Source organism: Aphelocoma coerulescens, chromosome 2, assembly GCF_041296385.1.
Source record: "Aphelocoma coerulescens isolate FSJ_1873_10779 chromosome 2, UR_Acoe_1.0, whole genome shotgun sequence".
NCBI classification, from domain to species: Eukaryota; Metazoa; Chordata; class Aves; order Passeriformes; family Corvidae; genus Aphelocoma; species Aphelocoma coerulescens.
In genome coordinates, this window is record NC_091015.1 from 13,907,184 (window position 1) to 13,934,823 (window position 27,640).

The 27,640-nt window shown below is 37.5% G+C and overlaps 1 protein-coding gene across 10 annotated transcripts in view; it reads left to right on the forward strand.

The window, feature by feature from the left end:
- Positions 1–17,194, forward strand: part of PARD3 (par-3 family cell polarity regulator) — a 449,586-nt gene extending 432,392 nt beyond the window's left edge. For all 10 annotated transcript variants that reach the window (XM_069006483.1, XM_069006487.1, XM_069006484.1 and 7 more), the window contains 3 exons: positions 2,189–2,309; positions 11,563–11,690; positions 15,087–17,194. In XM_069006483.1, coding sequence (XP_068862584.1) covers positions 2,189–2,309; positions 11,563–11,690; positions 15,087–15,480 — 643 coding nt within the window. In that variant the 3' untranslated portion in view covers positions 15,481–17,194. The remainder of the gene's footprint in view (positions 1–2,188; positions 2,310–11,562; positions 11,691–15,086) is intronic.
- Positions 17,195–27,640: the final 10,446 nt, after the last annotated feature.

Consider the following 27,640-nt stretch of genomic DNA (forward strand, 5'->3'; position numbering starts at 1 on the left):
GGTATAGTGTATCCTGTATAATGCACAAGGTTTAGTGCAGTACTTTTGTGGTTTACCTTCTGTTTGCCATTGGATAAACTGCTTCAGTGTCACTTTTGCACTGTGATGCCTTAGAGCGTGAAACAACCTTGATTATGGAACAGTGATTATTTGCCCATCATCTTGAGTACTGCAAGGTATCTATGGGTGGCACTTTTTTAGCAATTTTTGCACAGAAGTTAAATGACTTTTCTCTTTCAAACGTATATTCTTATACCTGAAATACTAATATTTACTATACTTTTGCAATTTATCATGCAGAAAACACTTGTCTGTGTAGAAAGCAGTGGACTACTTGTTTGTTGGATTAACAATACCAGTTTTAAAAATCAGTAGACCATTTAAAAACATTTTGTATGCCTTGTATTGGATTGTGATGAATCCCTTTAAAATGTGAAGTGTATAGCAATGCATGGGAAAAAAACAAGTGGTTATATAGTAAAGCTGGGCAGAATTTGACAATAAGGAATAAATTTACATAAAATAAAACTGCAAATGGAGATAAGCTGTTTCACAAAATGAAGTCGAATTAAGGAAATAAAATTAGCAACACACCTACAATGAAGTGGAAATTTTGAAAATACCAGTGTTTCATTTCCACCTGTTCTAAATTAAGCTTTCTTTTAATTGTACTTTTCAAAAGGGTAATTTGCACATAGAAATTGACTTACCCTACAAATAAAGCATTTCCTAAAGCTCCCATTTGGGTTAAAAAAAAAAACATGAAAGAAAACACTTCTCTAAATTCCTTCCTTTTCTTTGCCTTTGGTTTCAAATAAATTTTAAAAAAATCGACCCAAACCACTTCAAAACTTAATCTTTGCCAGAACCGTACTAATTTTTCTGTCTGGCCAACCAAGCACTGATAAACATTATTTATTGGCACTGAAAAGAGTGGGAGGTAATGTCTCAAACATCTACAACATCCAATCCCCTGCACCTACCAGTCCCTAAAGACATGGAAAACAGTCACAAATGGACTGTAGAATTGTCTCTTTTCATACAAGAAAAGACACAGGATATAAATTCAACTGTGTTTTATTGCACCCTGTGTCCAAGAAAAGAAATCTGTGGAATTGCTTTCCATTGTCTCTCTGCAGATTTCTCTTTTGAAGCAAAGTAATAGCTGGCCATTCCTCATCAGCTCTTTTGAAATAAGCAACAAAATGCAGGGCACAAGAAATCCACAAGAAGAGATTAAAATGCTTCTGGTTAGTCTTGATATAACATATTTGTTTGTCAGGCTTTCTGTGATTCCCACATTAACATCTTTGAAAGAGTGGGGTTGTAGGGTCAGGTAGGAGCTGCACAGCTGGAAAAATGTCAACAAGATTGATAAATACCCACTTTCCCTCTGCCCCATGAAAAAAGCCATTCCTGCGCATATTTCATTATGGTTTCACATACACCTGCACCATGGAGCATGGATTACCAGGCAGTGTGGAAAAATTGATGGGTTTGAAGGATTGAAGGTTCTGGGTGTGCTGGTTTGTATCAGTGCCTCCGGGACTGAGCCCTCCCCAGCCCACCAGTGTCTGTGGGGCCAAGTGAAGCCAGCTCTTGTCTGCTGCCTGGATCCATTCTGCCTGTGGCCCTGTCAAATGGATGGCTTTTTACTGGCCCCCAAGCCTTTTAATGCTTTCAGACTGATCAATTTAAAAGACTTGTTAAAAACAGAAGTAAGGGATGACAGGTTCTTATTGATTGGGGAAAACCAAATTTTATATAGGTAGAGCCTTCAGACATTGTAATTAATTTGATGTGAATAAAGATCGGACAGTACTACAGTTTATTGATTGGGGGAAAGTATCTTTCTTGTTTATTTAGTAGCAGAGATCATTAGGACTTTTAATTTCCCTTTATGTTAGGTCTGACACTAGTATATCTATTCCTCTTCATTCTCTAGGAGTGACATATACTGAAAAGGTGCCAATAACTTTTTAGAAATACCTTTATTTGTCTTGTCCGTGCAACGTCTGAAGTTTCTTTTTAAGACAAACAGCATTAATAATCTTAAGAAGCCAAAAGATCTTAGTACTAAATGCTTGTAAATTATTTTTGGGTCTGTAGTCCCGCACTGCAGTAGCAGTCCCAGTCAAAGGTGGCAGTTCCCAAGTATTTTGAATCATTTTTATCCTTCCTCTTTTAGCAACAGATCAACCCCCAACAATCACGACCGGATACAGCGCCTGAGACAGGAGTTCCAGCAAGCAAAGCAAGACGAGGACGTGGAAGACAGGAGACGCACTTACAGTTTTGAGCAGCCATGGGTAAGTGTGCTGGGCCTGTCAAATCTGGGAAGCTTGGCTGACTCGTGCTGTTCCTGGGCTGGCTGGGAGCAGACCAAAAAGGAGGCAGGGTCCTCTGCCTCCACGCTTCTGCCCTTGCTGTGATCCCCATTTTTGGTTCATTGATGTTTGCTTTCATAGCTAAATTTCTTCAGCCATCTGTCATGTGTGAGGATAGCATTATTTGCTCTGTGTTTAGACCCTTGATTTTGTGAGTTACTGGTTGGATTTTTTTATCTCAAAGGCAGTATCTATTGATCTGAAGTTTTCAAGGAAAATCATAATAAAATACATACTAACAATAAACAATAGAAGATGTAACCTTGTAAATGGTATTTTCTCTGAAGCAACATCACTGTGTTTAGTTATTTTCTTAAAAGGTAGAGGTAGGTCTTTTCACAGTAAAAGAGAGCCTGCTTTACAATAGTATCACTGACACATTAGCTGAGACACTTCTGTGTTGAGATATATGTCATAATTGATCTTTTAAATCCTGTTCAAACTGATCTAGTGATGTGATACAATTATTTAAATTCATATGCTTATCTTGATTAACATAATTAAATGAATTAGTGCTGCTTTTTAATCAATTACATATCCTAAATTAGGATCCTTTAAATACGGGACGAAACCTGTAACTTAGTTGAAAATTCCATGATAAAGACATTGAACAACTTGCTTGTGTTCCCAAAAAAGTGGGAACCGTATGATGACAACAGTAGAATCTCTTACAGCTTCCTCTGAAGCGGGTGAGGGTGGCGAGTCGTTGTTACTCAGCCTTGCCATGCACATGAGACTAAGGTGAGAATAGCCAAAGAGCCACATGTCCATGTATGAAGTTACTGAGAAAAACAGTATCAGGATATAGGCTTCTCTTTTCCTGTCCTAGAAAACATCTAACTTTCTCTGAAATTGGGTAAGTAATATAAACATTATTTTATTACCAGACACTTTCAATTTGAGGTGTGGAAGATAATGTGATAGCTCGTCACAGGGATAGTTTACCCATTTGGGGTAGATTGGGGCTGGGTGTAGTTGATACCTTCTGTTATCCATATCAGCTACTGTTAAGTTTCCAAATGAGAGATTTGAGCAACATTCTTGGGAAAACTGTGTATGAGAAAAGCTTGCACTCTTGAAGACTTGGGAAATTAACTACTGAAGGTCATGGGCCAAATTGTTGTATATCTAAATGCCATAGCAACTTTAGACAGTCAGCTTGGCTTTTATTATAGTTTCTTGTAATGTGTGAGAAGGGAATTATTTGGATGACAGACTGATTACCTTAGGAATGGAATAATTTCCTAAATTGTGGGTCAGAACACTGACCTTTCTATTTTCTCTTATTCAAACAAATGGTATCTCTCTGTTTACTCCCCTTCTACAGATCATGCAAATGAACTCAAAGTGACTAATTCAGCTTAATGTATTAATATTAATTCTGAAGCTTATTGTTGCTTTTGTGAGAGCTGCTCTGTTGCTAAATACATAGGTGACCAAATGTTTTATTTTAGATAAGTACTTTAAAAAAAAAGTTACCCAGAGTCTATTTGACTTATAATTTTATTTTTCCATCATGTACTCCAACCTTTCAAGATCACAATGCTTGGAAAAGATAAAGCAATGATCTCATCCATTTCAGCAGTTTACAGTCATTTCAGTATTAAAGAGCCATAACCCTCTCTCTTCAGGAGCGTGTTGTACTACTTTAACATGTTAGTCTAAAATGATGGACTTTCTTAAGACAACCTCTCAAAACAGATCCAGATGTATTATTAAATACCAATGTCACAAAAAAATTTGCAAAATTGGTTTATAATACACATGTAGGAAAATACTTAGATACATTCATCAGTGTCTTTTCAGTCTTCTCCATCTGTGAGCTGTTGGTTCCAAACCACAGCAGTGCAAAGTGCACCTGTACGTGGGCCATTGTTGAAAAGAGTGTTTTCATCCGAGGGAGATGGATTGTGCAGCCTATATAAACAAAAAGCTTTGCATACAGAGAAGCCTCTGAGCCACAAGACAGCGCCAGCTCTGACCTGGTTTGGATAGAAAGAGAGGAAAAACCCGTCCTTAGAGAAGCGTGTACTACGAGGTGATAAGTAGTTTGCATTTCTCATTAACAAGCTGATGGGATGGTTGAGGATAGGGAACAAAGTGCTGATGTGATGTGGGACTCTTGGTTACTTTAAGGAAATATAGATGAACATGAAGTTTGCAGTGTAAGTAATGGATGCTGGTGGAAATCTGGCAGCTCTGAGGATATCCAGAGGAGCTCGATGCCTCAGAAACCCACTAATATATTATCAAAATGGTGCTGTAAACCTCACCAACTCCAATTCCTCCCTGATTATTAATGGCCTGTGACACAGGAGTCCGGTTACCTGTGACAGATACCTTCAGTCTCCTCCCTGAGTTGGAGGCAGATCTCATTCCACAGAGCACTACATCATGCTGGCTCTGTGTGGTACTCGTGGGTGCCTGGCCCATCCCTTTCTGCTGGTGCCCATCAGGTGAAGGTTGTTTCTCTGTCCATGAGCAATGCAACAGCGCTGGACTTTTTGACCCACTATATTTGTCCTACCAGTAAACAAAGTACTTGAGTGCCTGTGAGTGTTCACACAGCATCAGGCAGCTTAACAGACACAAAATGTGATAGCGCTGGAATGAGATGACACCGTCTATTAAGCAGCATAACATTTCTGCTCAAGGCCATTTGAATGACATACTGTTAGGGTTTAAATAACTGCCTAAATGTTGCAACATCAAGCCATCTCTAAAATTCACTAGTTCTGCAGCTGATTCAAAGCTTCATGGAAGAGATTTTCGCATTTGTTTATTTTAAGATGACTTTCTCAGGCTTCATAGCAGTTGTTTTTTTTTTCTTTCATATAGCGCTTTTTATTGTACATATTTCAAAAAGCAAGGTACAAGAGGCTTTCAGGGGCAGTACTATAGGCTTGATGTTGCATGGAAAAAAAAGATAAAAATAACATAAAACTTTATTAATCCATTTTAATCCTGCTGGTATTAATTCCAGTCAAAGTTTGCAGAAATGTGTATCTGGGCACGTAGAATTGCATGGTATTACAGTGTGTCTGCTAATATTTAAGGCCCTTGCTGTTGCTATGACATTTTTATACCAATGAGGATTCTTCTGGGGCTGATTTTTCTGTTTGGTACCAAACTTGAGCCTCTGTTTTCTGTGCTTTTCTGGGTTGTGTTAGGTCTGCTGAGGTTTACCTTGTACCAGTCCCAGGCTTTGGGCGACTTTCGCTGTAATTTGTTCCACATCTTGTATTTTTGCCTAGTCACATCTTGATTAAGAGACACACCCCCCTGTTTCAACAACAAAATCACAGCTCTATAGCCCTAAATGCCATGGAAGTGAACAATCCAATTTTAAAAAAGCGCATTTTAAATCCATGGAAAACATTACAGCTGCTTGCCAGTCCTGCTTGTAGAAGCATACCAGTGATCCAGAAAAGCCCACAAAGAGTCTTGAGGGACAAAAGTTGGTGCTTTATTTCATCGTATTCAATACAATAGTTGGTGCTGAAAATGGGAAGTGGCAAATTCCATTCACAAATGCATTCATCTCCAGTCATCCTGGATCTATTTGAATGATGGGAAAAAATTGGCATTGAGAGAGCAGCTGAGCAAACTGTACTTTAAATATTTAGGAGTCAAATAAAAAGATCATTTATTTTCTAAAGATAACAGCTAACTGGGTCATAATATATACATTACCTGACTTGTCTGAGTGTAGCTTTAGTTACATGCACAGATTTGTGAAAAGTAAATAATTACATGATTTTCATAGAGGAAAGACTTTAGGAGTCCTAATAATATATTTATACATGGCCTGATAAATAAAGGCTCAGAAAATTTGGGGACTATGCTTAGGTTTTTTCTGCTTTTTGTTGGTGTGTAGGTCTTGTCTCTATAGGAAAAAAAATCTTTTTTGTCTGTTTAAAATACTTGTTTCTTATCCCTGTATTCAAGTCCTTGACCTTCTCAAAGCCGTACTAAATTTAAATAATCTAAAATTCTTTAGGAAAAACAAAAGTCTAATGTTGATTGCTGTAACTTCAACCATAGCATATTAATATTACCTGAAAAAATCAGTAACAGACTTTATTCAATACAAACATTGTAAAGTTTATATCAGGCTGTAAAGTATGTAGAATTACTCAATGCATTAATGAGAAAGAGAAGTGGTGTAGTAATTCTTTCTATTATTAATCCATTTCAAGCATCTATTTTAGGATACTTTATACAAGATATTAGGCAATATCTAATGGAGTATTGCAGTAGACAAAAACCCTAGAAGCTAAATTGCAGTTTCTCCTATGCCACAATCTGTTTCAGAGAGGAAACCAAAGTTATGCAGGGCAGTGTCTTCACAGGTAGTTTCTCTTTAACCGTGTAGTTAATATCCCTTTTATCAAATCTGCAAAGGATTTAATAAAATACCAGCATTTTTTGCTAAGATATAGGCTCAAACTTTAATATTTTGTATTTTTAACCTTTTATTACCCACTAGCTTTAATCTACTAATATATTTGAAGTTAAAAAATGAAGATATAAGATTTTAAAAAGAAATTAAGTTATTTTAGTTAGTAAACAAACATAGTTCCCAGGCGTACGGTGAATATAAATACCTCAAGCAGAATTTCAGGGCTTAGTGGTTTGTTTCTGACATACTGAAGATTTTCTTTCTGCTGCTCCTAAGACAAAACAGAAATCTTTGTTCCATACTGCTCAGTGTTCCTACACCACAGAAAGGTACAGAAAGGGATGGGTTTTTCCTATTATATGTTGTTTGAGTTAATACATACACCTGTTGGCAATTTTTAAAAGACTTATTGCTATATGTTCTGTTCACCATAGCAACATAAACACAAAGATGGAAGTAAAAATAGTTTTCAAGGACATCTCCCAGAAACACTGAATGTTTTTTATCATTCTGAATTTTGATATACACAGTTACTGGATTGTCTGTCATCTGTGCCAAGTACATTTACACATAAAGCAGGCAAGGTCATTTAATCTTATCTATTTCTAATTAGTGCTGCACTATGAGAACCACGGACTTTTGGGGAGGCCTTGTTCCTGCCAACTTCCCAGGTGAACTTGAAACTTCTTGGTCAAACACAGAGCTTAATCTGGAAAAAAAAAAAAATAGCACATTTATTTTATTATTAAATAATGGCCTTTTTTAATAACTGGGAAAATACTAAGGGAATTGCTCCTTTAGTAATTTCCCTGTTAACTATTTCTTTATTAACCCAAAATGTTCTGAGTCTGAGTAAGCACCTCTCCCAGCTTGTCCCTGTGGCTGTAGGCTGTCAGATAGGTATGTCACTGACGTTGGTAGATCTCCTATCACCTGAACTGGTTGGATCTCCCTGAAAAACCAGTGCACTGGATAGCCCCCATGATCTCCTCTCTGTAAGTCAGCAGCAGCTTTGGTCTGTGCCATTCCTGAGGGATCCATGCTGCCACCACGCAAAACTACCCTGTGTGGGTAGCTATGGCACTCTGTGGGGACAGAAGCTGTGTGGGCAGCCCCTGGGATAGGTAGGAAAAGAGAGAATGGACCTTTGTCCCTAAAATATGTTGGCCTGGACTGCTGATAATAGTCACTGCAATGTGAACCATGGGGCTACATTCTCTGTAATATGAAAAAATGTTGTTCGCATAAAGTGAGAAAGTAGAAACTTTTAACTTTGCAGCCCTGGTTTTAAATTAATGCCTCTTTGAGTAGAGAGCCATGTAATTTCATCTATCTTAAAGCACAATTTTACATGCTGAATATTGTTTAACAATGCTGAATGCACTGTCATTGCCACTTAAATGTATTGTGGAAGACTTGAACATACATTTATTTGTATAACTCAGACTTGGTTGTTGTTGTGGCCTTGACCACATCCTAATTTAAAAGGTCAGTGCTTGTCATAAATCTCATTGCAAGCGAGGCCAGAGTTCTTATCAATCTGTTCAGTGAGGACTGAGCTGTTGCCAGCTTTGTTGGATTGTTTCAGGTTGTTATAATTGTACTTAGCCTTGTGTTGATATCAGTGTTAAAATTATGTGTTACGTGTGCTCCTTGTACACCTATTTTTGTTGCCGTTGAAAGACCTGAAAATGCAACATTTTTTTTCTTAATTTTCTCCATTTTATGCTAACATAAATAGGCTAGGCATTTATAGAGATGTGTGTTTAGGAATATATTTTATAAAAATATATGTGTATAAAAGCATACTATGAGAACTGAGACAAAATTACCTATTAGTTTTTGAAGACTAAAATTACTTATTATATAAATATTTTTTGTTTAGTTACTTCAATCAACAGTACATTGAAAAGTTACATCACTGTATGGAGATTTGCATTTTACTGAGCAAGTTAAGGGTCCAAAATGGAATACATTAAGTCTTTTTATCATTGTAACCATATATCAAGGGCATTCACAATGGAATCACTGAGGTTTTGAATGCAAAAGTTGGAAAGAGAAGCCTTGTCATTAATAAGATGGTTGAATGTACCTGTCTGTGTGTATATATATGTTATGTTATGGAATATGTGATTACATACAAAGAGAGTATTTTTATGTCTCACTGATGTATTTTTGGATACTTGAAGTGAGATAATAGATTCAATTATATGAACAGCTTATGGTAGATGTGAACAACATTCAGACTAAATATGTGTCCTTTCCAGATTAATTAAGTATTGCAAATTGTCTTAGTTTAACAGGGCATACAGGTACTCATACCTTCAGTAAATCAGATAGTGGATTTGAGATGTTTGCCTTTAGACCCATCAAATTATAAATGCCGTCCATTAGATAAAATTCTTTGTGAACTGCCAGACCTGACTCCTCAGATCCTGTCATTCTGGGCATGCACTACAGCAGGCAGACAGGAGTGACAGCTCCTCCCTCTGTTGAACCATTGGTTCCTCTGTGCATTAAAAATAAATATCTCTGAAGTTACATTTTGATCTTAGTCCATTCATACTCCATTAGGACTTTCAGAGCCTCTGGCACTTTACTACCGGTTTTTGTGGTAACTTCATCTCTCCACATGTGTGTGTGCTTTCTAGATGATGCATTTTATTGTCTTGTATAAACCTAAACTGAGCAGCAGCTCAATCCTATCTCCACCTGTTTGGTGGTTTAACCATTCTCTGCACTGTCACATTCCTTAATATTTACAGCCAACTGAAAAAAGTGAAACTGTTTTCAAATAAAGAGAAGCAATTCTGATTTCATGTCTTATCTGTGATAACTACTTTCTCACATATGACATAATGTAGCTGCAAGCTTTCCAGTGTTGTTGAAGTGAAACCCATGAAATGAGGAGATTGGCTGTAAGATCTTAGTTTAAATGTTTTTATTCTTTATGGGGAAGTTAACATGGGAACTTTTGAGTTTCCCTCTGGTTTGCTGTAAGCTGCTTATAACCACACAGGAGAGAATTCACAAATAAACCTTGTGATTTTCAGGTAATCACTCCCTTCCATAAGCTGAGCCCTTCAGTAAAATACCAAATGTCAGAAGACTCTCAATAAAGTCAAGAAAGTTAGAAATGTTGACATATGCAATAACTGAAATACTGCTCTGTATGTGTTGCCCTTATTCAATATAGTAGGAAATCTCTGTGGGGGTTGTTGGTTTGGACATACATATGTACAGCTTATTCATCTCTAAGAAAATTTCCCACAAGGCTGACACATGATTCTGTTTTCTCAATTTGTTGCTTCATCTCACCATTCCTAAAGCATTTTTCATTAGAAATGCTGTTTTACTGAGGTTTCTACGGAGTAAACCTATTCTGAAATAGACATTACTGTTGCATTCAGGATTCTCTTAAGTTCGCTGTTACTCCTAGTCTGTGCTTTTACATTCTGATTCTTTCACCCAGTAATTTTCTTCTAATGGGAAAATTGTTAAATTCGGAGCTGAGGCTGATGCTCTGTCTGAAGTGTATTCTCATTGACAACAAAGTTTCTAAAAGTTGTACACCTGTTTAAAACTTGTTTCTGGCTACCTGCAGGTACATGACTATAGTAAGACATTTATGCCACAAATGACAACTTTCTAGTTTCTAAAACTTGTCTTAAATGTGCAAAGGTTTTGAAAAGCCTTTTATCTTGCATATATTTGTGAGCCATTAGGATCTCTTTCTGCTGCAGAAATTATAATGGAAAAAACAAGAGATGTTTGTTTTGAGGAAAAGCAGAGATAAAAAGGCAAAACATGCTTTTAAAAGCAAGTCTGAGACAAGCTCTTTCAGTCCCAAGCTCAGACAAGTGGTTATGCTCCCTAACTTCCTCATGATTAAACTTACATGTTTTGAATAGTACTGGTAATTTTAAGAAGGAAAAAAATAATGCTTGGTTTCTTTGTAGGCAAAACCTTATTAGTAAAACAAAAAGAAAAGCCCATAGCATTCTTTGATTTTTGTGACACTATTTTGCAAAATGAAATCACAAAATCTGAAGAAAGTAGTACGGCAAAATGAAAAGTGGTATCTCTACAAAAGTGAACTTTTCCTTGTTGCGAAGTTTGGATCCATCCATTCTGTCAGATCTTCACTGGTAATACTCTCTATTCCCAGAAAGACCATCCATTTTCACTTGCTCTTAGTATTGGCTTCAACGTTTCACATTGTCACCTCATTAAGATCCTTCTCAGAGATACAGGAGTCCTCATTGTCCACAAGAGACTTGCTGAATTTATCTACTTGACCATATTGAACCAGAAGATATTTTCCCTGTCTCTGGGCCTACAGCAAAATAGGATGGTTCCACTAAGGGAGAGCATCACTTGAGTGTATTCGTGATGTTCAAAGGAGCTGCTGTGCTCGTTCCCCCCTCAAATCCTCAATGGAGTGTAGAACGTAGCATTACCATGGCTTGGCTAACTTAGAGAGTCTGAAAATCTGTTCCACTGACTTAATTTAAATTACAGCATTGCCAAAAAAACATAACCCCTTCTGGATGATTGTTTGCCTGATACATCTCAGAAATGGTAGGTCATAAACAGAATTTGTCACACAAGTCACTGTTACAGGTCAGAATTTAACCTAATTATTGTGAAAGAGCTACTTGAACTGCATGTTGAAACAAATATTGCTGTATTTGTACAAGAGCAACTTAAATGATGGCTCTTTTGTGGGTATTTTTCTGCTTTGTTTAAGACATTTTCAATTTTGTTTTGTAGCCAAACACCAAGACATACTCACAGAGTGGCAGGCACTCTGTTTCAGTAGAGGTCCAAATGCAGCGGCAGCGGCAAGAAGAGCGAGAGAGTTTCCAGCAAGCTCAGCGCCAGTACAGCTCCTTGCCCAGGTATGGGAACTGTCTGAAGCTCTTCCGTGCATAGGAGCCTGGAGCTAATTCCATTTGTGGAGGAATATGTCCTACTTAGTGCAGACACTTATGTTCAGCATTGATATAAGGCAGAATGTATTCACTGTGGAAGAGGCATAGAATTTCTTAAGTGAGAGCATGTGGTAGCTGAGAATTGCTTCAGAGAATTGTTTCAGAGCCCATTTCAGGGGAATTTGATGACATTCAGCACCCAGCAGAATTGAAATATTAAACAAACCTATTCTTTGTGGGACACATCCAGTTTAATTTTCTGCAATTATGAAATCTCCTGAGCATGACATGAGTTGTCCCCTTTTGACATGTCAGATGATTTTTTTTCTATTGCCTAATTCTTTACTGGGTAGAAGTTCTGTCTTTGCGATGTTAATACAGGAGAAAAATTAAAAGGGAAAAATGTTTCAAGACCTCCAACAGAAAAATATGGAACTGAGAAAATTATCCAAGAAATCTTCAAGTGCTCTTCAAGTTTACATATATACCTTTTTTAATATATATATAATACTGAAAATTAATACTTTTTTTTTGTAAACAAACCTACTTTTTTAAGTGGTAGGTTTTTTAAAGATTAGTTGTTTGGGCAAAATGTCTTTACATGATATTTAGTTTTAAGAATTAATAGAAGTTTTGCCAACTTGTGTTTCAAATTAACTCTCATAGTTAAGCATTATGCAAATAGTCTTTGCATTTTGAAATATCAGCAGCAATGGTTGAATGGAGAATAATTTACACTGGAGCTTGGTGTCAAATTGCTTTCCAATAAGGCTGTATTACTTTTCATGACTTGTGTGGAAATGGTGTGGAAAAAAAAATTTGTTGTGACAAGATATGTTTTACTGGGAATATTATAACTCTTTTTTTGGAAACAAATATAAGCCTCATAGCAAAGTTATCTAACCATGAACTCTTAGCAACATCTTTGAAAATAAAACAGTTTCAGATTTTCAAATGCTTTTACACCTTTCAGTGTAGAATTTTTCTGTTAAGTTTGGAAGGTGAGAAAGAGAAATGTAAAGTTCCTGTGTTTTCTGAGATTGTTAGTTTCTCATCTTGCAAATCTTTATATCCTCTCTTCTTTTTATCTCTGCCTTCCTTTGTAATTGACCACACCTATTAATGTCATATTGTTTCTCCTGAGAAATTCTCTTTCATTTCTGCTAGCCCCACTCAACCACACGTACTTATATTTTAAAACTATGATTCTTAAAACTCGCTTCGCCTCTTTACAATCTCTGGTAGCATTTAAAAGTTGGAATCAGTTGCAATGCTGTTCCAGTGGCAGAAATTAATAACTCTAAAGTGAAAATTAATCTACAAGAAAATTAATCTACAAGAAATATGAAAAATAGATCACAGAACAGCTCATTGAAATCCTTTTTTTGAAAAGAGTTACTGAGAACTTTACTCAAGGTTGTTTTCGACATGAGAAATGGCTAGCAATCTAGCAATGCATGTTACTGAGTAATTAATGATAATTTAATGGCTTAGTTTGAGCACTCTGAGTATTTCAGCTGTGCTGAGAGCAGACAGAACTGCAGGGCTAAAGTTCAGGGCTGTAAATACCTCAATATTCCTATAACAACCTGGGGCATCCAGTTCTCCATCTTTACAAACTGTTCCTAATGCTGTGACTGATCTTTAAAGAAATCTTTCTGTTAGTCTGAAACCTAGGTCCCAAGCTTAATGTTGCAACCATGACTTTGTAATGATTGAAGTTTGTGCCCTGGCTTCATTCTTGAGCTTTGCTGCCTTTCATCTTGTGTATCCTTTACGAGCCTCCTTTTTTTGTTCCTTTGCACATTCAGATCTTTAGTACTGAAGGCAAATAAACTCTTGAGTCAATTTTAAAGGATCTTCCCAGAAAAACAGGGAAAATGTGCCAACTAATTTTGAACAAGTACCAGAAAACAGTCAGTAAATTAAATCGGTTCAACTAGTCATCCTCTTGTCCCAATTGAAACTGTAAGAGCAAGGTTTAACTCCACGTTAATTTTCTACTACTTAAAATTTATCTTGCTCTAGATCAGAAACTTGACAGTTTCGTAGCCTACAGAGGTTCATTCAATTTGCTCTTGTTCCAGGGAGTGATAAAACATGACTCAGAAGCATTGTTCCTTTGGCAGAGTTGGATATGAGAATACCAATAACAGCTATAAAATTTTTTGTAAGAATTTACATTATGTTGTAATTTTTGCTGCAATAATTTACATTCATCCTGCGTAAAAGTTTCATCCAGAGGTCTCGGAATCAGTTATGAAATAAGGAGGATATGGTAATTTTCAAATTATACATGTGGAAGGAAGATTGCAAAAACATTAGGTGACTTTTTACTTTTAGTGATGGTAGAAAAATTTTCCAGGTCTCCTGTATCTCCACTGTATATTCATTGGATGAGGCCACATTGTCATATCTGATGATATGAAAAACCAAGCCATATATAAACTACTAAATTATTTTCTTATTGATTTATGCTGCAATGTATTTTATTTTATTGCTTGATTCTCGTACTCTAATTTTAATCTCAAAGCAGGTATCTCTTTTGCTGCAGCACAAAATTGTTTTACTTTATCACCACGAATCTTATTTTAAATTCATACAAGCATCTAGCAGTTTGATAGTAAATTAAAGTTATTTCAAAACCATAATCTGTCTTCAAAATAATGTGGTGATTTATTGTGAAAAGAGATAAGAATTTGTAATTCCTATATGTATTTGGCCTATTTATCTACTCCCTGGAGCCAAAAAAATGAGTAAAAAAGGTTATCTCTGCCTTTTCTTTTATGAAAGCTATAGCAGATTGGGAAACAGTCCTTATAGCATGAAATTCTTAGTTCAGGAAATGGGAGGAAGAAACTGGAACTACCTATCAGTAACGAGCTTTATCTTCTGACTTGTGCAGTGTTAGGGCAAGTGTTTTAAGGATCTGCCTGTTACATTTTTAATCAAGTGTCAGTCTAGATTCAAATCTTTCATGAGTGACTTTACAATTGCTGGCTATTACCTTCATTCTTAGGAAGCACAGCAACATGTATGGTCTTTCCCAGTCTGCACTGAATTGTAACACTTTTTTCTTGAGAACATGAGGGTAATTGTAGCACTGAATGGGTTTTCATGGAATATTCCTCTTGCAGAGGCCTAGAAATATAGTTCAACTCTCTAGGAAATGTTCTCCTAACAAAAGAGACAAGACATCACTTTGGGGCAGAGGAGGATTTTAACTCTAGAAAGTGACTTCTGGAGAATGCCACAGCTGGGGAAAAGCTGATGGTATGGCAGAAGCCTCCTTCTTTCCAGTGATTATTGTCAGTAACAGTCAAAGGGAAACCTCTTATAAACCTCTTTCATTTTTCTTTTCAGGCAAAGCCGGAAAAATGCAAGTTCTGTATCTCAAGACTCCTGGGAGCAGAGTTATTCCCCTGGAGAAGGGTTCCAGACTGCGAAGGAAAATCCCAGATATTCCAGCTACCAGGGATCAAGGAATGGCTATATGGGGGGACATGGCTTTAATGCCAGGGTAATGCTAGAAACACAAGAACTGCTCCGTCAAGAGCAGAGGCGGAAAGAACAACAACTGAAAAAAAAAACTTCTTCTGAAGGACCTAGCAACTATGACTCATATAAGAAAATTCAGGACCCTAACTATACCCCTCCTAAAGGTCCTTTCAGACAAGATGTACCGCCTTCACCATCTCAGGTAGCGAGGCTAAACAGATTGCAAACACCAGAAAAGGGAAGACCATTTTATTCTTGAGGTGAAGAAAATGAGGATCAACTTACCATGCAATAAGGAACATTTTCATATAAAGACTTATATTTTGAAAACATTTTAAACTGATGGTACTAAGGAACATACCCGTTTTCTATTTCAGTGCCTTTGAAAATATGGGCAAAGCACTGGTGGGCCTTATGTCTTTGCTATTGTGTCCCAAGTGTTGAGTCCATGGAAGGACGTTCCACCATTTGACAATCATAGTGGAAGTGAGCAGCGCCGCCTCTGCATTCCGAGTTCGTAGCCCAGCCCACTAGTTGTCAATGGCTTTTCACTAGGATTTGTTGTAACGTGTTTTACTTTGCAGTGACTTATTACACCAACATGCAGCTTTGTGGCACAAAATTAATGAATTTGAGGTTGAAGGAAGCATTGATATGTCCTTTATTATTTCTCTCGGGTCAGATGGAGGTGTAGATATCACTCTTGAGTGGATAAGGCTGAGGTCTGCTCTGGATTGCAGTTGGAGTTCTGCTGTGTTTTATGGTGGAGTCATTACCAGTCTTTGTTGATCAATATTTAAATGTCTATATGCTGAAAAATTATCCTTCTTCTATTATGCACATATGCACTCTTTTTTTTCTCTCTCTCCCCACTCTGAGCTTATTAAAAAAGCCTTTATCCTGACTCACGAGGAAAACAATATTAAGCTTTCAGTTATCCTGAGAATCCTGTTCCTATTGCCTTATAATCTTAATGCACAGTCCATTACAAATGAAATAACTGGAGAGAGATTATTTATAAAGACACAGCCAAACCTTTGATTAGTATATTTATTAAAGATGGGAAATTATGAACAAACATACAATTCAGTTCTGCTTTGCTTTGCTTCTAAATTAATTTGGTCATATGACACTTGTATCTAGAAGAGAACTAGGGAGGGTGTCAGCTCATGGTCATCTGATACACAGTAGACTTTGGGCAAATTTTGGAAATAGCTCAAAGCAAGAGCAGAGGAAATCAAAATTTTTCAATGGATCAAATAGCTGTAAAGAGAACAACTCCTTCTTTTTAGAAATTGTGGAGCTTTATGGACAATTTCCTTTGTGCTTCCATATTGTTTAATCGTGATGCTACATTAAAAAGAAACCTTTAAGTACATGAATAGAGACAAACTGTTACACTTCTTCCTGAAAACATGTCAGTATCCAAAAATTACTAAAGCAAAAAAGATTGCTGTAGCAGAGAGTAATATTTGAATGTGCATATGGGATATGAGAATTTCTTTTGCAAGCAGCTGTTTTTGTGTTTGTTGGTCTGAACTTCATGTATTGTAAAAATAGCTGGTTTCTGAAGTGCCTGCAAATCCTGATGTGAAAGGCTTGAGAATGGATCTCAGCATATTGTGTACAAAAAGGAGAGAAAGCAAGAAAGAAAATCATGTATTGCATGATTTAAAAAAAAAAAAAGCCTATTTTTTTTTACTGGCACATTTTATTTTTGCGCCAACTTGTTTCTAGAATATATGTGAAATATCAGCACACATATCTGTGTCTTTTATGCCTGTTTGTTAACAGTTTTTGTTGTTAATAATGTACTCCGTGTTTAAAAGTTCTTATTAGTGTAAGCACAGTGACATTGTATGACAATAGCTTTTTTTACGCAGAATTTACAAAACTGTGTAAAATGGCTTTCCTTGTACATATGAAATTTAGAATAAAAGGCTGTTTCCATCCTTGTCTTGGTATTGCCTGTAGACCCGTATGAGAACTGCTGCAGACACTGAGTTTAAAAAATACTTAACAGATGTTATTTTATACTATTCCTAGTGGTCTGTGTGTGTCTTCCTGTGAACACTTAAAAACATCAGGAAGAGAGGAGAGGAGAGGAGAGGAGAGGAGAGGAGAGGAGAGGAGAGGAGAGGAGAGGAGAGGAGAGGAGAGGAGAGGAGAGGAGAGGAGAGGAGAGGAGAGGAGAGGAGAGGAGAGGAGAGGAGAGGAGAGGAGAGGAGAGGAGAGGAGAGGAGAGGAGAGGAGAGGAGAGGAGAGGAGAGGAGAGGAGAGGAGAGGAGAGGAGAGGAGAGGAGAGGAGAGGAGAGGAGAGGAGAGGAGAGGAGAGGAGAGGAGAGGAGAGGAGAGGAGAGGAGAGAAACAGGAAAAGAAAAGGAGAAAGATCTACAGTCCAGCTGAACACCTGAATACTATCCTCAGAGGCAAAACCTACATTGTTTAATGTGTTGTGTTATTTTAGGCCATACCTATGACATTTAAGAGGCACATTTTTAAGACTAACCTCTGAGGCAAAAATCTTCCGTGCTGTAGCATGGAGTCCTCAGCCCAAGGAGAGCACTGTCAGAAGGACACCCACTGCAATCTGGCCAAATCCAGGTGTATGTTAGGAATCCCCCTCTGCACTTTTTGTGTGTTTTGGGGTCTGATGGGAGCTCTTCACAGGAACATTGGCATGGTGAAAAATGGGAGAAAGCAGATTTATGAATAAAGCAATATTTACAGTGCCAATGATACTCTGTTTCCCCCATTAGTATTGGAGCCCAGTCTGGTTTTCTCCTTCTTCTCCTCATTTCTCCTTTTGTTGGTTACTGCAGGAATGTCAATCATGATTCTGTGTATGCATGACATCAAGGTGTTGCCATGGCAATAACAGTGTCAAATTATTCACTGTGACTTGAGTGTGGGATCTCAAGGGGAAGAGTAGCAAGCGCTCTAGGGTGGACAGGCAGTTTTCAGTGCTCAAATAAAGGCAGAATTTTCCAAAAGATTTAAATTGTAGTGTCTCACATTTGTGCATGGGGAAATAATTTCATTTGCAGTTTTGCAGGCCTTGCTGTCTCATCTCCTGACTGCATTCCCAGATTACATAGTTTGACAGTTCTATGGATTTATTTGCACTGGCAAATAATTGCAAGCACTAAAAAAATGCATCCACAGGAATGGAAAACAGGTTGAAGTCCTTTTCAAAACAAGGCCTTTGATAAACTGTTGTAGGAAAAAGGGCATGTGTTTGGAAGAGTATGAGGTACAGGATGCTTTATGTGTGAGAATGGCATATGTTAAAGTTTACCCTTCTATGAAACTCCTCTTCAAGGTGTTAACAATTTGCCATAATTAGATGTGTTCATGAAAGAAGGCAGATGTTCTCTTCGGGCCATGTCTGTGTTATGTTAGTAAAGAATAAGGTCTTTTTCTGGCTTCGTCATCCTGTCTTCTTCCTGACATAGCGTAGACAGGATTTCTAATATTAACTCCCGTAAGTTGCAAAGGGTGATAAGGAAGTGGGAGGGAGATATTTTAATAGAAAATGACCTTTAGTTCTGCCTAGTGAATAGATTCAAAAGTTAATTGAGCTAACTGCATTACTGCAGTAATTTGTTTGTGAACGCATTACCATTATGAGATTAACTCTGTAACATTAGTATATTTGAGAATGGTTACAGGACAGACTGTAAGGGAGCTTACAACATCAAGGAGTGGGTGTACAGCTTGCACATTTTGCTCTGTTGAAACCCTGAGAAAACTATCTGCAAAGTCTCCTGTATTTCATCAAAATAATTTGTTAATGCTATTGAAATTCCTTGGGAAAGTTTAATATTACTAATGCAGAAGACTGCTGCCTTTCTCAAAAAAGACTACTTTCCCTCTTCTTTTGGGCCTCCTTGGAAGCATGAGTGCAACCCTAGTGAGTTATTGCATGGGCCAGATAGTTTAATGCATGTCTTTGAGAACTCTGCCATCAAAAACAGCGAAAAATGGCGTAGAGCCCAGCTGAACACAGTTGGAAAGTACAGTTGCCATTTATTGCTGGCAAACAGCTGGAAGAACAACAAAACAAAATTTAAGCCCATCATGACTGTAGATATGTGGCCATGACTGTAGATATATGGCCTGCCTTTCAAAGCTGCACTGATGTTTTGGTCACGTTCTCTCTGCTAATGAGTATCTGTAACACTGCATTTATCTGTTCTGGGTATTTCGAGAAGGGAAGGGTTTGGCCAGACAAGGAAGAGATGTGCCAGATTAGCAGTGTTTGCTAAACATAGGACATTCTTGAGTGATTCAAACCTCTGAACTTGGGTTGTTGAGACTTAAAGTGAATTTGGCTATTACATGTTCTGGCTTGCAGGAATGTTTTCAAAATATTTCCTAATTCTATTTAGTGTGCCTGACCGTTTCTACATCTTTCTCTCCCAAGTCCTCAGTCTAGTTAATAAGAGTTGTGAGGAATCTGTGAGGAATGCAGATGCAGAAAAAACCTCATCTATTTCTTATGCTGCTGTTGTACCAGCACACCCTGGCCTTCCAGACACAATTTAAAATTCAGCTTTAGCTTGGCAGAGGAAGGGTGAGGGTCAGAAATCCACAATGGGGCTGACTTTGTGAAAGTAGGGTTTGTGTGTGTGCATGTACATGAGAGAGGCACAGACTGGGTTTATTTGCCTTTAATTCATGTCCCTCTTCAAAAAGTAACTTGTATCATTTCTTAAGTGTTTTTTGTATGTGTGCAGAAAGCAGCTATCATTTGGTGCACAGTCATTTTTTCATGCCCTCTTGTAATCTCTTCTATTTTGTATCAACGTCACACTTTCTCTTTTACATCTGCTGATTAATTCTGTTGCATTTATTTGTTTCTCTAAATGGCATTCAATTCATTCATATCCTAGGCTGCTTCTTGCCAGTGATTGATTTTTCTCTCTTAGATTTGTAAACCTAATTTTAATATTTTTCTGACCTTGGGAGTAGTATTATCTTTTATAATTTACACTTTAATCAATTTTAAAAATTGAGACTGGAAGCTTGAATTGGGATTACACAAAATCAGACTAAAGACATTGCTTTGATTTCTGTGTGCAGTGCACACTTTCTAGGCACTTCTGAGGGCTGGACAGAATACTCTCTGAATGAGATGAAGAAAAACATCAAGCCCAGGAGCTTTGGAAGAAAAAAAATTGAGAGAAGTTTGGAAGACTGGTTTAAAGGCAGATGGATGGAAGAGGAACCTGCTTGCACCCTTCTAGATGATGCCAGGACCCACTCTCCTTGCAAATAGCCTCCCAAAATTCTGTTTTCAAATGGCATCTTAATGGATGGGATGGGCTTACATTCACAACTTGAGCTCTCAGTGCAGTGGCTGCACTGACATCTGTCAGGGAGGGAGAGATGACAGCCACGGGTGATAATAGCTTCAGGTATCCAATTTTAATCTGCTTCTTTGTTGGAATAATCCTTGTTTCAGAAAAATAAGGAAAGACATGAAGAGTGAGGGAGAAGGATAAAATGTGAATAAAAAGGTTCTCCACTTCCCTTACAGTCTTGTCACCATTACAGCCACTGGGATTTGGTTGCCTTTTCTTCTCCTTTATGCCCCAAAGGCATAAAAGGAATAAACTAGGTAGCAGTAACCTCAGCACAAAACTCATGACTCTCCTAGAGATTCACTCTATTGTGTAGCACATAAGATGTGAGTTAACAAGGCAACAAAGGAAACAGCTTTACTGTCCCTCTGTTATTTCCTCTGTGGATTTCCCTGGGGTGTGTTTAGATTGTCAGTCTTGGGACAAGGAGCTGTGTTTATTTCTTATCGCCTATAGAATAGAACAGTATTGTTGGCAATAAAAGCTGGTTAATATTTTGGGGTGGAGGGGGAGTTGATATGAAAGGAGTTTTTAAAATTTGGTAGTTTGGACTTTTGCAGCAGGTGTATGATATATTCCTAGTCCTGGTAATATTCTCATTTATAAGTACAGACCATACTGCTGGGGTCTTCGCTACAGTTAAAATGAGTTCCTCGGGTCTCTTCATTTATCTAAGGCACTACTTCTTTAAAGCTTTTAGAAAGAGAGAAAGACCTCTTTCTTGTGGAAATGCACATTCCCATGCTCAGTTTGGAGATTACAAACCACCAAGAGGAATTTTAAGAGATTTGCAGGAGCTGCAGCCTTCTGCCAGGAGCCCAGAGCAGTTATCACCTGTGTTCAGAAAGCTGGAGAAGATGTTTTTCACTGCTCCACCAATGTAATCCTTATTCCCACTTAGAATATGCTGAAGTCTGAGACCCCCTTCTGGGTACTCATCATATTTTATATCTTCTTTAGGACAAGGGCAAAGCTTTGTAATAGTTCAGCTGTAGCTAGGCTATTAAAAGCCAGTAGGTTCCTAGGAACAGGAATGTCTTTGCCTAAAACTTTTCATCTAATGGTGGTGATTTACGTTTTGCTTCATTCTACCAACCATCTGTTGTTTCCTGCTGGTGACACACGTCTTCCTCAGCTTTCTCAGTGTGTGGTACATTCAGGCTCTGCTCTGTGGTCCAGCCTAAACTGCAAGAACCATTTTAATAAGTGTTTATAAATAATATTTATGATATTTTTTTACTACATGATCAGTTGTAGTTTTCTGGCCTATCAGCTACAAAGAAAGGCAAATTTACACCAGAGGAACCACTTTTGCATTTGCAGAGGAAGTTTAAGGCTGAGAAATCTTTTCTCACTTTTGCTACTGAAACTCAATGAAGGTTAATATAATCCATTGCAGCATAACAGAGACTGAAAATGGCTATGTCTTGTTTTGGTGCCTGGTTGATGGTTTGCAAAAGTCTATTTTATCATCTGACTGAGTTAATTGTAATTTTCCACATATTTTTCCTCACTTTGAGAACTGAATAAAATCATATTAAAAATTGAAACCACTAAATGATGCAACCTGTTGCTAGCCAAAAGCTAAGTCAATACTATAGCCAGCAAAGTAGAAATAATTTTTCTTTGCACATCTCATTCTTTGTTTACAAAATAATGCACAGATTTTTTAATGAATAGTAGTATACAGAATTTAACAATTGTTCGTTCTTGTTTTTTAAAGTCAGTTTGCATGAATAATTTTCTCATCTTTATGCAGAAGTTTTCTGCATTTTTGTTGACTAAAATATTACTAATCTAATTTCTTATTAAAAAACTCATTTCCAGCATTGCAGAGCTGAAAGGTGCTACCAAGCATTTAGTCTTCAATTTACATACAACAAACCCTGTGATCTGATGGGGGATTTCACACAAGGATGGCTGCATGCAATTACGTGGGCAAAGAAAAAAATTCATCCAAGGATCTGCTCTACAACAGTTTCATTTGTTGGTCTCCCATTAAGAGTTCTATTGTTAAAGTGCTTATTGATGTGGACTTAAGAGTAGAAAAATCTACACGGTGTTGTCATTCCAGGTTTTCAATGCTGTTTGCATTTTCCTTTTTTTTTCCTTTTTAATTATAATTTCCATTTGTTAGAAAGGGACAAAGTAAACAGATTGGAATAATTCATTTGAGTTAACACTCATTGACAAGAAAACATTAAGCATTCTCCAGATGAAGCACCAGTCATGAAAGACAGAAGGATAATCCTAACATTCCAACTCAAGTAAATTAGTTTTTGGATATATATTCCAGCATTGCATGAAGCTGTACCAATTCTTAATACTGTCATAATAATATGCACTTTTAAATGCTGCCAGAAATCATGATTACAACAGAGAGAGGATTCACTGTTTGTGTTTATTAATGTGGGAATGTTGGAAGAGTATTTGATATTAAATGTCACAGTCTACAGTGATTGGAGCTAAACTGTAAAATTGATTGAGAAGGTTTGGGCAGATAAATGCAAATGGCAAACAGCACTCCACACACTGCCATGGTGGAAGAATATCCTGATGTTACACCTCTGGCATTGCAGAACAACTGCAACCTTGTGAACCTGGTGCCACACCCTTGGAAAGGTGGTGAGAGAAAGTGGAGGGTACAGGACCAAGGTAAGCGTGAGCCTGAAACACATTTGCTCCTTCTGAGTACAAGGGAGCCATTTGTACCTTGGCTGGCCCACTTTATTTCCCAGGTCAGGTTTGTTTGTCCAGTGGTGGGCAATTGGGGTGTGTTTTTTCTTAATTTGGTGCGGGTGGATACAAAATTTTGCCCCACCACACTGTGCCAACAGCACCATCATAGTTGCTTCTTAGAAGCTTTGACGCAAAAGCTGGCAGCTCATTGTGTATGGTGGCCAGGACACCTTTCCTTCAAACAGGATGGAGGAAAGGCAGGGCAGGGAACTACCTTGCCCTCTCTGTGCGTGAGGGAGCCATTATCGCAGAAGAAACCATTGCAGTAATGTTAATTTACTTAGCTCTTACATTTCTCTTGAATTAACTGTTGTGCTGTGAATTTCACAGTAGTGTCCTCTGCTGCACAGTTTAAGATGCAGGACTCAGGCTGGGAAGGAGCACATGGAAACCTGACTTAAAGCTCTGAAGATATTAAAACAATTGAAAAAATGAAAAAAGAAAGTTACAGAGCAGCTAGTGTGACCTAGTGTCTGTCACCAAGCGTGTTCTTCCAGTGCACACTAAACCAGAAGTGAAGTGTGGTTAAGGGTTAATCTCCCTCTAAATACTATGTATATTTCTTAAGTGGTGAATAATTTGCAATATTATGACATGTGATAGGTGATATTAGGATCCAGCTGATACAGTTTCAGCAAAGAGCTGACAGAACAGCAACAGTCCTTCTATTGTCTTGAGCTGGTGTTGTGAGGCAGCAATGAAAGCAGTAGAGCTGGCAATGCAGTAACCTAATACAGAACACAGGCTTCTTCTTTTGTTAAACATCTCCCCCTAAAAATGCTGGCAAGTACACATTGTTTCCTTATCATTTTTTCCTCTTGAGAGATTTCAATTCCATTTACCCCACGGGCCCAAATCCTTCCTTAACACATGAGTTAGACAGTAAGGAGGATTACCAGAAATAGCTCAGACAATGACCAAAAGCCATCTTCCGTGCCTTTTCTTTCCAGCCAGCCACCCAACTTTCATTATCAAGGGGATGAATACCATATCTGACTACATAATCAAAATCCAGTGACCTGTCAGAGCAGGCAGTAAAATTAAACTCTTTTGCTCTTTCCCTTTGACTAGGCTTCAGTTCTGGCACCCTTTTAACCCAGATTTCCTGACACATTGTAACTTGTAGACATTTAAGAACACAACCATTGAGCTAATACGTTTTAGATTGTGCCCTTATAGTATATATGGTATATTTAGTGTCATGATTTCTAGTAAAATTGAAGCACCCTGATGCCAAAGAAATAGCCTTTAATTTAAAGAGCATCAGCAAAGAAGAGTGAAAGCATTTTGAATAATAGAAATTTCTGCCCAGTTTTTCCAGCAATTTTTCTGCCTGTGATATTTGCCAGCACATTCCTGATGAATGTCTAAGGTAAAAATGAATGCTCATTTGGATCTTGAATGTCATTCAATATATGGAAAAAACCACTGAGTTTTCTTTAAAAATAGTCCCATGTTGTCACCATTGAAAAAAACTTTAATTTTTTTCTTCTCCCCCTCCAAATACCTTACAGTGCACTAAGTGGATTAATGCTCGGCAAAGTTCAGAGAAAGTCATATGAGGTGCCAAAAGGGCACATTCTCCTGTTGCTAAGTCTAAACCTAAACTCTGCTCCTTAGAGCCAACTCTAGATTTTGTAAAAAATGAGGGAGTGATTATTTTTAAATACATTCTGGAGTGACTGTATGATACTGTATGATTTGTCTCAAGCTGGGACAAAATGTTTTTCCATACAGTATGTTTCCCTTTTTCCCTCTTAACTGAGTCAAAAAAGTAGCATAGATCAACACAGACATAATACTCTTTTTGTGGATTGGAAAGGGAAAACAGAAGGGCTGGTTTCACACCTCCAGGAAAACTGTGCTACCAAAAGGGGTCCCAGAGCAGGTGCCCTGGCAAGCCCCACATATCTCTATGGTTATTTGTCTCTGGGCATAGAAAGCAGGAAAATTTCTATGAGGAGTCCCCTCAAGGTTTTCTCAGAAGGTTACAGTATAGAGCTCCTCCACAGTCATTCCAGATTTCTGGGTTTTAATACTAAGTAGTAAGTACTGAGCTGACTTATTTTAACTATAGATTTTCTGCTCTTTTAGAGAGAACATCTCAACAAAAAATCTGGGATTCCTTTTATATTTTTTTTCCTTTTCTCTTCTTTCATAAAGGTGTGAAGATGGTTACCTACCCAACCATTTTGCCCAAGGAGTATAGAAAATGATACCTTAAGAAACACACATTCTGAGGCTCCAAAATTGAGAAATGCCATTTGTCCCATTTATTAGCAAAATGTGAGAATTACAAAAGTCAGCCTATGAGCGTGGTACCAAACTCAGCAGCAAGCAGCAGACTGTCCCATATATGGTGTTAGCACTAGACCTAGATCTAATAACCAACTGTGTATTGTCATCATGGCCTGGAGACTTCAGTTACTTTTTTTTTTTTTTTTAAATGAATGACTATCCAAATTTTTAGTACTGATAGCTTTCTAATTGGCTGATTCTTTTAATATTTTCAGATTAGGCTGTGCTTCTTGGCAAGTAGACTTTTATAGACAAGTTCTTCACAGCCAGAGTTGCATCCCTACTTAGCATGCAGAAGTAATATTTCCTAGACATCTATTTTGTGTGACAGAGAAGAAGCATCATAAGCTAGTGGAAGTTATTAATTTTTAATATTTTATTTCAAATTTTAAGGTGTGCAGTTGCTGGATAATGAAAAATTCTTGGAACCAAGCGTTTTGGGGAAAATGGACATGAATCAGAAGGATGCTTATTTTGTATTTTCACTTCCTATGATCTTCAGAAAATGCTGACTGCAGTCAGCAATGTTGGCAACAGTCCTTTTTCACAGAACCCTTGAAGTATCGCAATACTTCATTGCCCGCAACTGCCAGCCAGGCTTTTAATAAATTAGTCCTGAAGGTAGAGATAGATTCTGGGGAGATTCTGAGGTCAGAAGAGACTGCTATAATAATCTAGTTTATTACCTAACTTCCTTTTTAACACCGACTGTAGAATTTCGTTCAATACTTCCTACATCAAACCAGTTTGTGGCTGAAATCAAGAAAATCTTTCAGAAAGACATCCAGTTTATATTTAAGATGATAAGGGGCAGAGAATTCACCACATCCCTTGGCAATGTCCTTAGTTTTTAATTGCTTGTACTGATAAAAATTTATATTATCATCAGTCTGGAGTCTGCTAACTTCATCTTTAATGATCTTGCTGTGCCTTTTTGTTTGCTCAGTTAAAGGCAAAATTACATAGACATAATTTTACACACCAAATATGACTCAATAGGACCTCGGTTCCAAATGAGAAACATTAGCCTTGAGTCTCAGAAGTTCTGAACATGGAAAACATGAGCACCCAGGTGGTACAAGAGGAGGGAGGAAGACAGGAAGAGCAAAGCCCAGAATGATGTTACATGCTAAATTTCCATCTGCAAACTGGACGCAGTCAAAAATAGAGACCAATTTTGAAAATCTGGCCTGTAAATACCACAACTAAGAAATACACTTTCAAGATATTGGCTGCTGTCAGGTTAGCATTCTCTTGATGCTTCAATATCTTCTTTTTAATGTTTTTTTGATGTTCCTGTAACTAAAACCAGGCTTGTGTAACAAAGAGATGGTTTGCAGGCTTCTAGTCTGTACTGTGACCTAGAGATAATTCTTAATGATATTTCTGTTTGGTATAAAATCACAATGCGTTGTCACCTTGAACCTACCATCCTCTCATAAAGAGCTTTAATCTTATTTTTCCTGTTGAACATTCTCATATCCCTTTGTAGTCAAATCGTAGGATCCGACTGAAGCTGTTTTCAAAGAAAGGAACATATCTGGTAACTGAAAATTTAAATTTGATTTGAAAACCTAATATAAATATTTTGTATTCTAATAAATTTTTATTTTTTTGTACTGAGGACAAAAAGGAGAACAGGAACTTCAGCTTGAAGATTAAAGTCAAGATAAATGCCTAAACCAAAGCCAGTACTCCAAAACCATTTTTCCCTTTTCTTTGCTGCCAAGTATTTTTTCTCTAAACTAAGAGGAATATTTGCCATTGCAGTGATAAAACTGTGAGCAGCAGAGTTCAGTCACGCCAGGGAGAGAATATGATACTTTACATGAACTTGTCAAGGTAATGTCAATTAAAAAAAAAAAAAGAGAGAGAGAAAGGGGAAAAAAGAGGCACAGAGTGACTTTTTAAATCTTTCACACAGATCTTATCTATTCATATCCCAAATCAAAGCAACTCTGATTGCTCTATCAAGTGTAATATATAATTAAGGCAATTCAGTCCTAAGGTTTGGGG